This window comes from Manacus candei, unplaced genomic scaffold (genome assembly GCF_025592945.1).
Source record: "Manacus candei isolate 608988 ecotype Guabito, Panama unplaced genomic scaffold, ASM2559294v1 h1tg000150l, whole genome shotgun sequence".
Taxonomy (NCBI): domain Eukaryota; kingdom Metazoa; phylum Chordata; class Aves; order Passeriformes; family Pipridae; genus Manacus; species Manacus candei.
The window spans coordinates 251,318-264,370 of record NW_026138198.1 but is presented as its reverse complement, the minus strand read 5'-3'; the positions used below and the strand labels follow the sequence as shown (position 1 = coordinate 264,370).

The window sequence follows — 13,053 nt, the reverse complement described above, 5'->3', positions numbered from 1 at the left end:
TGGAGAGGGTGAGATTTTGCAGCAGGTTTAAAACCCCTGATTTAAGCACAGCTTTGGTGTGTGTTTAAAGCGTCACAAGTGAGCACTGCAAATGTATCTAACACATAAAATGCATTTGTCCGTGCTCAGATGCACACACAGCTTCTCCTGATAGCACAGGATAAACTCAGGAGGAGCCTGATGCTTACAGAGGAACAGCTTGCAGCCAGAGCTCCCGCTTCCCCCAAAAGGCTGGGAATACATCCCCATAAATCATAAACCCAGGGAGGCCAAGAATGCCATCAGGGTTATGAAGCAGGACTAGAAACTGGCAACACATTTGCTGCAAAATCCACAGGACTCTGACTTTCCTTTGGGGACGCATTGCAGAGCACAGGAATGACATTCCCAGGCATTCCCAGGCACTGGCATTTGCTGAGGTCACTCAGAGGCAAAAGTCACTGCAGGAAAAGAGAGTCTGAAGCAGCAAATCATCGACATTTCCCCCCCCCCCCCAAAAGACTCTGGTTGCAGTAAAGTTGTAACACTCTGGCAGCCCCAGGACTTGGGAAAGAAAGTGAATAATCCCTAGAAAGCAGCCTGGTGTTGGGTGAGGAGCTGACACATCAATCCCTCCTGACTTAAGCTATCCATCAGTGCCTGAGTTTAGGTGGCTCTGGGACAGGAAACTCAACCCAGCTGCTCCTCAGGGGCTGCTCACAGAAAACGGGCTGGAGGTGGTGCACCAGGTGACCCCCAGGATTGGGACAGGCTGAGTCATGGAATTGTTTGGGTTGGAAAAGCCCCCTAAGATCATTGAGTCCAATTGTTCCCCCAGCACTGCTAAGCCCACCATCGAACCATGTCCCCAAGTGCCACATCCACATAGCTTTTAAATCCCTCCAGGGATGGTGACTCCACCACTGCCCCTGGGCAGCTGTGCCAGGGCTGGACAACCCTTTCCATGAAGAATTTTTTCCCAACATCCAATCTAAACCTCCTCTGGTGCAACTTGAGGCTGTTTCCTCTTGTCCTGTCACTTGTTACCTGGGAGAAGAGACCAGCAGCTCCCTGGAGACAGATGTGTGTGCTGTGGGCTCCCTGCTCCAGCTCTGGGGGATCCCATCTAAGCAGACAGGAGATGAGCTGCCTTGCAGGACTGTTCCCAGATGAGTGTGGTCGCTGGAGGAACTGAATCCCACCAGGATAAGCCTTGTGGTAGTGACATACTGGGTAAGTTCCTTAGCTCAGGTGTGCTCATGGTGAGTAGGAGGGGATCACTCAATCCCAAAGAATAGTTGATAGGACAAAGGGTGATGGTTTTAAACTGCCAGAGGGCAGGGTTAGATGGGATATTGGGAAGGAATTCTTGGCTGTGAGGGTGGGGAGGGCCTGGCACAGGTTGCCCAGAGAAGCTGTGGCTGCCCCTGGATCCCTGGAAGTGTCCAAGGCCAGGTTGGACGGGGCTTGGAGCAACCCGGTCCCTGCCCACGGTAGGGGATGGAATGAGATGATCTTTAAGATCCCTTCCAACCCAAACCATTCTGGGATTCTGTGAGTAAGAGGGTGCTGGGGCAGGACTGAGCCCCCGTTGGGAGGAAGGTCTGTACCTCTCATCCTGCTCTCTGCCATCTGCCGCGCGCCCACGGCTCCTGGTGGGAACATCAAGCTCCGACATGTGTTGCACACGTGCTGGCTGATACACATCAGGCTGTTCCCCAGCGCTGCCAAGCTCTGCCTTGATTTAATCAGCACCTCTCCTGCCTGGTTTGTCTCCCCCCTCCTCCCCTCCACATGCAGATGTGGTCTATCCAACACGAAGGTGGATTCGTGACAGCGGAGCGCACATCCATGGAAAGAACATTTCTACCCTCTTCCCTTTTCTGCAGCCACCACAAAGCAGACTCACCTCCCTCCCTATCTCCTGCTGGTTTTTAATACTCCAGTTTTATATGAAAATTAAAACTCAACCCCCCCCCCACACAATTGCATGCGAGGGTCAGTCTGGAAGGCATAAAGGAGAAATCCCGAGGAGTTTGCCAAGAGACAGAACTGTCCCATCCCAACATCAGGCTTTGTAAACACAGAACATTCAACTGCTGTCTCAGTGTGAGGCCTCCCTGCAGAGCACACAAGGCTGCATCCCAGACCTTTAAGGATTCCTTTTCCAACAGGATCTCACCTCATCCAAAGCACAGAGATTAACTGAAGGAGCCTTTCAGAGCCCAGAAGTTGGGAAACTATTTGGGAAAACACAGGTGGAATGCAGTGGTGGCATTGCTGGAACAGACTCCTGTAAGACAGAAGGTGGGAGATAAAATTATGGAATCCCTGAATGATTTTGGTTGGAAGAGACCTTAAAGCTCATCCCTGCCATGGGCAGGGACACCTTCACTATCCCAGGCTGCTCCAAGCCCCATCCAACCTGGCCTTGAACAGCTTCTCTGGGCAACCTGTGCCAGGGCCTCACCACCCTCACAGCCAAGAATTTCTTCCTAAAATCCAATCTGAATCTCTCCTCTTTTAGTTTAAAACCACCCCCCCTTGTCCTAAAAAGTGGGGTTTGTTTTGCAAGTCGTCTGTCCCTCTTTGCAAATTAGTCTAAGAATTTCCATACTGAAAGTGCATCTCGCAATGCTGAAAGTACGTGAAGTTATTTTTAAAACTTAACTATTTGTTACTTAAAAGTAATTACGAATGTGAAAATTTCTGACAAATCCTGCAGTAATAAGACATCCACATCCAGCGGGACACAGGCATTTTCAGACTGAAAAGATGGATGCTCCCCGTTCGGCCCTTCAGCTCAACACAACCGGGAGCGGGGTGGAAAGGTGGGAAGATAAAACATCTGTGCATGTTTTGGCTCTTCTCATCTTTCAGAGGTTTTTGCAATTTTGCATTTCCAACAGGAAACCCCTGCCCTGGGAGCTGGCAGGGGGGGGGCCTGTTCCTGCCCAGCTGGACTCACAAAGGGCAGGAACTGGGGCAGCCCCACGGCGAGGGGGGAGCCCCAATCCCTCCCTGAGGGTTGGCTGGTTTCATGAGAGATTTAGTTTAGATATTGGGAAGGAATTCTTGGCTGTGAGGGTGGTGAGGCCCTGGCACAGGTTGCCCAGAGAAGCTGTGGCTGCCCCATCCCTGGAAGTGTCCAAGGCCAGGTTGGACAGGGCTTGGAGCAACCTGGGATAGTGGAAGGTGTCCCTGCCCATGGCAGGAATTTGGAACTAGATGACTTTAAAGTCCCTTCCAACCCACACCATTCTGGGATTCTTTTTGGTGGCAGCACAAACTTGTTTTTAGTTTTGGGTAGGTGTGAGAGACAGCACTAGGTGCAGAGATCACAAATCCAAAGCCGTCAGAGCTGCTCTCCTTTCCCCCCTTCCCATGGCTCTGGTTTCCAACCAGTCTGGGCTTTGTGCAGGCAGAGGAACACGAACAGAAAACCAGAAGGGCAGAGTGAGATGGTGAGACAGAGCTGCCCTTTAAGCACACAGCATGGGACCAGCCTGAGATGAGATATTGACTTTCTGGAGATATTGAAAGAGGCATAAAACCAGCAAGAACAACAAACTGGATGTGGGGCCCTTGGAGCTCGAGTGTCTGGTCAGGGCTGCAGCCTGCTGAGAAATTTGGACTTCACCTCTCCCATCTCAACCCCAGGGGAGGTTGGAACTAAATGATCTTTAAGGTCCCTTCCAACCCAAGCCATTCTGTGGATTCTATGATTCTGTGTCCGTGCCCATGATCAATGAGGCCCCAGGGAACAGGCAGAAATGGTATTTTATTTATGAAACAAAGAAAGAAGTTAATCCGTGGCAGATGCTCTCAGAATTGTCGAATGAAAAACCCCTCTTTGGATAAATCATCGAGGATTTTCAAACCACAAGAGATGGCTCCTGGGACATCTCATGTTTGCAGGGTGCCCACTGATTTCTCACTCCCAAGAGGAAAGGACTGGCCAAGGTTTGCTAGAGAGCTGCAGCTGGGGAGAGAGGGGAAAAGGCTGAGGTTGGAATTTGCTTTCCAATGGGACCAGAGAGCGCTGACCTCCAGGGTGAACTGAAACTTCATAGCCAGGTATTTCTCTCCATGGATCAGGACTTCTCTTGGAAGAGGAGTCCGTGTCAACACACTGTGAGCTGTGCTGGCAGTTTTAGTGCTTCAGCAACGGCACACAGGGAAACACAGAACATTGTGTTTCTATAGCAAAGTGTGGGTCAAATGGGCCCCCAGGGAAGCAGGAGAAACACAAGGAGCAAGGAACAAGCCTTAGGAGAGACCAGCCCAGCTCCACTGCCGGCTGACATGCCAAAATTCATGGACAATGACAGAAAGTGCTTTGTCAGTCCCAGGGTTCAGCTGACGGCAGCAGCCAGAGACGACACAAACGCAGCGAGAGGGAACATGCAAACCCATCCTGGGAGCTGAGCACGTCCAGATGGGATTTGCTGATGCTGAGCTTTCAGGAGAAGTCTGGGGGATCACAACACTAGGATTTGCCCCTTAGGATTCAAGTGGGTGCCAAAATTTCCCTTGAAGTCTTGAGGATGCTCAGACGAGCACGAAGCAAACGATAAACAGCGGACAGAAATCAAGCAGAGATGAAACCCCAGCTCTTCAGAAGAGGTTTGAGTGTCAGAGGAGAGAGACAAGATATCTAAAAAATACCTGTGGAAGAGAGAAGGAGAAGCTATACCAAGAAAGGGGTGGTTTTCTGGTAGAAAGTTATTATTAAATGCAGCTCAAACTGGGTCTTGGTGTGTAAAAGCTTCCTGATGGTGACTGAAGATGTTTGGCAGAGACTGGGGAGGTGACCCTGTACAACCACAGATAAATCACCTGAAGTCCAAATTCAGTAGAAAAAACGATGCGTGGAGGCAGAAACCTAATCTCCAAGTCAATAATGGAAAAACAGGGAACAAGGAATTCCAAATAAACTTGCTGGGCAGAGGGCACACAAATATACATCAACTATCTAAATGCAAACAGTTGACACAGTGATTCATGGACTCGACTTGAATAAAATCAATTCCCAACTCTTCAGCTACGGGCAGAACTGGCTCGATGGGAAAGGAGCACCAGGAGAGCAGGAAAGCAGGAAGAAGAGGTGGCAACCAGGCAAAATACATGGATGAGAATGGGGAACATATTTCAGTTCAGCCTGATAATGCTAATTAGGAAAGGAGATAAAATAATTGGAGTTGGCCAGCCAGACTGTGAAATAAAGCACAGGGTGTCTGACTCCAGCAACTCTGGCAGGAAAGCAGAGCGTGAGTGTATATAAATGGAAAGGAGGTTGTAGTAAAACCATGACAGAATAATTAGGAGCAAAGGGACGGAATGAAGAAAAAATAATAAAATTAAAGCTCATTATCTGCAAAAACGACCTTGTCAAATTTGGACAAAGAGCTCAAGGCCAAGTTTTGAAAACAGGTCGGTATCAGGCCCGAGACTGACAGTGGCGCAGAACATTCCCCTTATCTTGGTTTCTCAAGAAAAACCACCAGTCAACACAGCCTGGAAAGCTAAACATTGTCCTTGCAGAGGAAAACAAGTCAGTAATTGGAAGCCAGGACATTCCAGCTCTGTATTATGCCACAGACCATCTGACCAGAAAGTTTTAAGCATGAAATCTAGACTTTAGCATGCAGAGACGTGACCCTACTTGAATCCCTGCTACACCACAGAACAGAAACGGGGCAATCCTTTTTCTGCCACCTTCAAAATCGACTTTTTAAACAGGATTTCATCTTTGCAGGAGGATGAGAGATATTTTTTTGAGGATTAAAGAGATGAAAGCCTGCCCACAGAGTGCTTAACATCTCTGCATACACACTTAAAATAAATCTCCATTTATTCTTTCAAGGTGTGTTTTTTGTTTGGAATTAAGCTTGGAGATAAGTAGGTGGTCCGTGGAGTTACTAATTAGAGCAAAATCATAAATAAACACGTCCATTAACTCAGGAAAAATGCCAAAGGATGAACAGGTATTGGTCCTCATTATCCCTTCTCCTCCCAGCAATATGATTTACTCCTCAGCTCCATCTTCTCCCCGATTTTCCAAGGGGCACGTACCTAAAAGTAGGATCCCATCCCTTATATGGAGAGCAGTCAGCAAGTACCAGCATGTTCTGAGGCGAGGGGAGCAGCTATTCCATAAATCTGAAACATGTTCTGGACAACAGCAGAGTTTACACAGACCACAAGAATGACAGGAATTAACCCCTTTTGTTTACAGCCTTTAAAAAGGGATCCACTGTGGATCCAGGGGTGTAAAGGGATAAGGCAGCAGCGACACGATCCAACTCCGACTCCTGGAACACCAACCACGCACATTTGGAAACGCTTTGCACGTGCTAAATATAAAAGGAGATTCTCCTTTTTGTGTTTCAGTTGTCCTGATTAGGAAGAGCTGATTAAACAACTTATCTGGGAAGGCAGTACTGTAAACACCAGGCTGTTTGCTGGAGCAGAGGTGTCCGGCTCCCTCCTCTTGGAGGGTTGTTTTCCTTTCTTACGATTGCTCATCACCCAAGGTAAACATGTCAGGCAGGAGAGCTCCAATTTTCTGAGGCCAGATGGAATTTTTCACAGACCCACACTGAAGCAAGGTCCTTTCCACCATTTGAATGCTGGATCCTGGTTCCCTGCTGTTTGTGTCACCTTCCCTTCCCATCCCCTCCACTCCTCCCTTCCGTGTTGTTTTTTCCCCCTTCAGAATTATTCCCAAGTCCATAACACCACACAAAGTCCTAGATCCCAATTCCTTCCCCCAGCAGCCCATAATAAATATGATTTGGGAGAAGAGCCACTGTCTCCCCTCAAAAAGGGAACTCTGGATGGTTTCCATATCTCAAGCCACTGCTCTGCTGCTCTGGGCTGATGTTGCCACATCTGTTTACACTGAGAACTCTTCACCAACACCACACTTATTTTTTGTTTTTTTGTTTTTTGTTTTTTTTTTAACTGAAATTTAGGTTCTGCAGCTTCCACATGTGCCATCCAGATCATAAATACCTCAGGCAAAGGCAGCTCAGAGGTCAAACATCCAACATTTCTACTCCAGAGCCTTCCAGGTTGTTTTAATCCTTTCATCCCAGTATTTCCCTCTTGACTTCTAATTAGCTGCAGATACAAGCCTAACCTAAATGCTGGTATTCTCAAGCCTCACCAAGTTTATTTTATGGTGCTCCCTTTCCTCACGATAAGATCCTTGCACATAAACATACATATGTTTTTATACAAACACACACATATATATGCATTTAATTGTGGTAAACAAAGGACAGCTGGATCCTCTGCAAACCAATCTAATGTGCCTGAGAAGCACTTGGAACCTGAAAAAGCAAAGGCACACACTTACCTCTGAGAAGAACGTGACTGATGTCATTTGTGTGAAACCACAAATATTTATTTTTAATGAAAAAATACTTAAAGTGTGCCACAGTGTCCATATATTCATTTGAATAGTAGTACAAAGATATGTATTTCTGAGAAAAAGTCTTAAACACTGTAGAAAATAAATGTGGTTCTTAAATTATGTCAAAAGAAACCAGTAAAAAAGTCATGTTTTATACACTGGAATAAAATGAAACGATTAGAGAGAATAATAAATTATAATTACAGTATTTCAAATATTTGCCTCATGCTTTTTTTTTTTTTCCTTCAGCATTAGTTTTCTAAATGTGTCACGTAGAATAGGCCCCCAGAAGCCAGCAGTCAGAATGGGCTTTCAATGTGGATAATTGGATGTGGAGCTGAAAAAAGTCCTGGAAAAATGACACCACCATTGGTTATTCACCAGTACATAAAACATCAGAACATGGCAGTTTTAGGTTTGCATTGAACTATGTATTTTTGTTACTGGAAATTAATTTAGTGGGTTTTATTTTTAAATCAACTAATTTTTGTACAGTTTAACGAACTAAACAGCAATTATGGTCATTAGCAAGGATGTCACCCAAGCACACTGCACGACGTGCTTACGGGATGGACACGCTGGATTTGGCTCTTTACACAGCCCACGTTAACAAGAGTTTGGAACCCTTTCAGGTCTGGTCAAGCACTGCAAAATGTTTAAAACTATAAAGTGCTTCGAAATACAAATCATTTTTCCTCTTTAGAAACAGGAAAAAAACCTCCAAACATGCACTTAAACCTGAAACCTCCATGCCTTGGGACGCTGCAGCTCTGCAGTCAAACATCCGTTTTGTGCCACTGGTTTGAAAAGTTCCTTTCCCATCCACGGTCAGAAATTCAAATAGTGTCTAAATTGGATTTGTCAGTCTCTTCCTGGTCTTGTTTGTACATGAAGGTTAGAAGGAACAGAGCAATATCCAGGGATGACCAGTAAGCAGTGTGGGATGTGACTGCGGACCAGTACCTGCTCTCCACGAGACCTTCCCTGAGCTCAAAGTCGATCCTGTGCTCCAGTTCCACTGGAAAATGAACACGAAACAAAAATGGTGTTAGAACTGTAAAAACACCAGCATGTTTTGCCATCAGCTTTGGGTTCTGATTCTACTTGTTGTACAGAAAACAAACGTAATACCTCTGTGTTTACGTTTCACGGGACACTCGACCAAATCAAAGTTTATTAATATACAAATACATTTTAATGCACATGCATTTAGCACAAACCTGACCTAAGAGTGGTGCTTAGCTCAGGAAAACAAAAGCTAAAAGGAAACTAAACCTGTTCTTAGAGGTCCTTTCCAACCTATATGATTCTATGATTCTAAAGCTTGGGAAAAGCTGGCATGTTTTTAAGCAGCTGTTTTCCTTATAGTAAGTCTATAAATACATTTATTTATACTTGTTATGATAACTACAGAGAAATATTCAGCAAATGCTGAGGCCCCACTAGGAAACACTGTCTTTCAGAAGGTGGGTGCTCAGAACTTTCTGAAATAAATGGATTTCTTTCATTTTTAGTGTTTATACAAGGAGACTACACCCAATACTACAAGTCCTTTCTGCAAAGTTGTCCCTCCACAGCTCTAGCCCTTTTAATATCCTGATTATTCCAAATATATTTCAGCAGTTATCCTTTTATTTCAATGGCTCTTTGATTAATGCCACATTCAAAGCAATTTTTACTGCATTTTAACTGGACCGATGGTTAATCCATTGTTAAGGCACTTTAGTGGTCAGAAAATCTCTACAAGGAGCAATAGAATAAAAAGGACAAAAAAACCTAAAGGGCTGCTTAGCTACAAAAGCCAGCCCCCCATATTGAGTCAAAAATGCAGCCATTTATCAAAGGCAGTTTGAAAGAATTTTAATTCTTGGCTCCAAGAGCACATAAAGGGAGCATCGCACAAGCACCGGCACAGAACGACACGTCTCCGTGCTCTCCCAGGAGCATCACCCCACTCTGCAGCAAGGAGAGGGATTCAGAGCCTTGGAATACCAGGAGACAACCACAGTCATTTCCAGGAAGATGTGTACATGCAAAAAAACCCCAGTGGCTCTGCAGGAAGGACACCCCGACCGGCTCCGAGAGGCCGTTACGGGACTTGGGCGGCTGCCAAACCCCACCACAAGCCGCCCTCTCAGAAGCAAAGCCCTTGGCTGTGGATTGCATCATTCAGCCTCGCTGGCCTCTGCTCCACGTTCTCCTTCTATGGAGCAGGGATGGCTTTCAGCACAGAGGGATGTGGGATCCATGCAGAAAGCCCTGGACGTGCCAGCCGCCCCCGGAAGGAGCTTGTGGGCAGCTCCGTGACAGTCACTGTCCTGCCCCTCTATTTCCCTCGAGCCTAAAATGAGTTTCTTGTCCTCAAACAGTGACTCAGACAGGTTATCTGTTGTGATGAACAGAAAACAATCCATCATGTGGATGCTGTCACAAGATACAACACACTTGTGACTCCTCTGATTGCAAAAACCCCCCCACCCTGCAGCGATGGGGACTTCAGAAATAAAATCAAGAATGAATTCCCATAAAGGAAGTACCTCTATTTTTAAAAAAACCCCTCAGCTGCTAAAATTGCACTTTATGTTCTGGGTGGTTCAGATCAGGACAAGGGAGGCAACTTCTGTTGCTTCCAGTATGATGTGTCTTTAAATCCAGACTGCTTCAGAACTGGAATTGTGTGGGGAAATAGGAAATCTATGGGGGAGAAAGGGTTTAAACTGACACAGGGCAGGTTTAGGTTAGAGATTAGGGAGAAATCCTTCCCTGTGAGTGTTCAAGGCCAGGTTGGACAGGGCTTGGAGCAACCTGGTCTAGTGGAAGGTGTCCCTGCCCACAGCAGGGGTAGAACGAGATGGTCTTTAAGGTCCCTTCCCACCCAAACCATTCTATAAAATTTAAATAAATCCATTTAATCATGAATGGTAAGTGGGATTCCATGTAGCAATTATATTGCTTTTCTATTGGAAGTCTAGGAATTACTGATATGCAGATCCCATTAGCCCAAACTCCTATAGGCATATGTACATACACGTACATATGGTGTACATGTATGTTCACATATAGAGATAAACCTCCTTTGAGAGGACAAAAAGATTAAAGGAAGAACAAAGAGTCAGTCGTTGGAGTCTTGAGAAATTCAAAACACAGGAACAGATTCACAGAATCCCAGAATGGTTTGGGTTGGAAGGGACCTTAAAGACCATCTTGTTCCGCCCCCTGCCATGGGCAGGGACACTTCCACTATCCCAGGTTGCTCCAGGCCCCATCCAACCTGGCCCTGGACACTTCCAGGCCCTGGACACTTCCAGTTGTGGTGCAGCCACAGCTTCTCTGGGCAACCTGTGCCAGTCTGTCAGGTGGACTCATCACCCACCTGTGGGTTCGAGGAAGCCCGAGCTGCTGTGGGGTAAAGGTGGTGTCCCAACAGTTGTGGCCTTCTTGTCCTCTCCCTCAGCTCCTTCTTTTCCCGTCTCCATTGTCTGTGGGGTTGTGCTGGATCGGCCAAACCTCGAGAAAAGCATCCCTCCGAGGCCCTTCCCGATGCTCGCAGCTCCTGCATCCGGCAAGGAGGGGGAAAAAAACCCCAAGGAGCATAAATCAAACTGCAAATTAAAGTCAGTGTAGCACCCACTAATTAGAGCTGAGTGACAGGCGACTGAAAACACTCCTCAGTGCTTTCCTAGGGTGGGAACAGCTCATCTGACTGAAGAGCGCGCTGACTGAAGAGTGCACTGTTTATCCCAAGACTAATCTTGTGCACAAGCAAAAGCTGTAATTTGGAAACTGCTTTTAGGGGAAAAAAAACACATGAGATTACTTCTTCTGCGAGAAATCTGGTACTCCAAAGGACATGCTGTAATTTCTCTCTCATAAAAAGTCAAAGACAAAATGCTTTATAGCAACGTTGGCTCCTCCTGCACTTAAGAATCCCATCAGGACATTTAAGGCATTCTTCTGGTTAAGGGTCCTTAAGCTGGCATTGCCCTTACAGACACTTAAAAATGTTATATCACCCTTTAAAAGAACTATTTTGGTTGCTCAGGAAGACGAGTGTAAAAGTTAAGAGCAGTCGTGTCGTGTTTTATCCCGACTTTGCTGCCACCTCATGGACAAGACATTAAAGTTACTATAGTAACCCAAAAAAAAAGCCACCCTGCTTTGAAATACCACATATTTCTACTTAAGGACTAGACTGCGTTTATATACTTTACTTATTTGATTGGGAAGATTCCTGGCACTAAGATTCTTCCAAATCCCACACAGAGAGCTAAAGAAAAGCCTTGAGTCAACAAAAACTGCAAGTGCATGCTCAAGTATAAGCTCCAGTGAAGGGGGTTTAAGCTCACTTAAACCAGGGCTTATTTTGACTGAGAAAGCCAGAAGGGAACAGACTTTATATTAAAACAGCCTGAATTTCCTATTGTAGAATCATGAGTTAAATATAACTGTAATAGTTTACATGGTGTGATTTTTCTCTTATTCACCAATACCAGAAAACGTAGTCAGAACACAAGCTTTAATTTAACTTTTTTTCCATGAAATAGAGTGGAAACTATTAAATCATTGGGATGTTACTTCAATAAGAGAGACAAAAGTAAGGCAACAATAGCATAAACTACATCATCTTCCAGCAAGCCCTGACTCCAGCATATGTAAACTGTTTTCTTCTTTGAAGTAAAACATCAGCTGGGATTAAAACAAAAAAATTAAACAAAACCTCTCTGATTCTGTGAAACAGACAGGAATAGAATCATGGGACCTTAAAGATCACCTAATTCCAGCCCTGTCCTGTGGGCAGGGAAACCTTCCACTAGACCAGGTTGCTCCAAGCCCCATCCAAGCTGGCCTCGAACACTTCCAGGGATCCAGGGGCAGCCACAGCTTCGCTGGGCAACCTGTGCCAGGGCCTCACCACCCTCCCAGCCAGGAATTTCTTCCCAATATCCCACTTAACCCTGTGCTCTGGCAATTTGAAGCCATTCCCCCTTATCCTGTCCCTTCAGCTCCTTGTCCCAAGTCCCTCTCCAGCTCTCCTGGAGCCCCTTTAGGCCCTGCAAGGGGCTCTCAGCTCTCCCTGGAGCCTTCTCTCCTCCAGGTGAACCCCCCCAGCTCTCCCAGCCTGTCCCCAGAGCAGAGTTTGTTTATAACCCAGCACCACGGAGCAGTGAAGCTCCACAGGGGGCTCCTGTTCCCGACCCAAAGGGCACAAAGGACCTCACCCAATATACTGGCTTTGCCTATGTTTGTGATGGACTCCCCGTAGTGCCGCCGGACCATCACCGGGGACGTGGTCGGGCTCGGCGCCGCCGAAGCGCTCTCGCTGTCAGGAACTGAGGTAGGTTCTTTTGTGGGGTTGAGGAAACTTGGCTTCATGTGCTCGTAAGGGAGAGGGTTTGCCGTGTTGTACCAGTGGATCTGGACAGGCGAAATGTTGCTGTAGTGCTTCAGAATTAAAGGTTCTAACCTATAGGCCTGCAAGAGGAAATAAAAAAAAAAACCAAACCAACAAAACAACCTTTGAGTGTCAAGACTGAAAAATAATCACGTTCTTTTCACATACAGAGTCCTCTCCAACCTCAAATCCAAAATATCTGTAAGAAGCAAAGCCCAGAAGGTGACAGAGTTTTGGTGTTATGGTCTGATTCACTTTTATT

At 46.2% G+C, this 13,053-nt stretch overlaps 1 protein-coding gene across 1 annotated transcript in view; it reads right to left on the bottom strand.

Annotated features, from left to right (window-relative positions):
- Nucleotides 1-7,374: 7,374 nt before the first annotated feature.
- Nucleotides 7,375-13,053, bottom strand: part of DDHD1 (DDHD domain containing 1) — a 66,952-nt gene continuing 61,273 nt past the window's right edge. The window contains exons 10-12 of the mRNA XM_051772106.1: nt 12,619-12,871; nt 10,773-10,952; nt 7,375-8,417 (exon numbers count right to left, since the gene is read on the bottom strand). Coding sequence (XP_051628066.1) covers nt 8,236-8,417; nt 10,773-10,952; nt 12,619-12,871 — 615 coding nt within the window. The 3' untranslated portion in view covers nt 7,375-8,235. The remainder of the gene's footprint in view (nt 8,418-10,772; nt 10,953-12,618; nt 12,872-13,053) is intronic.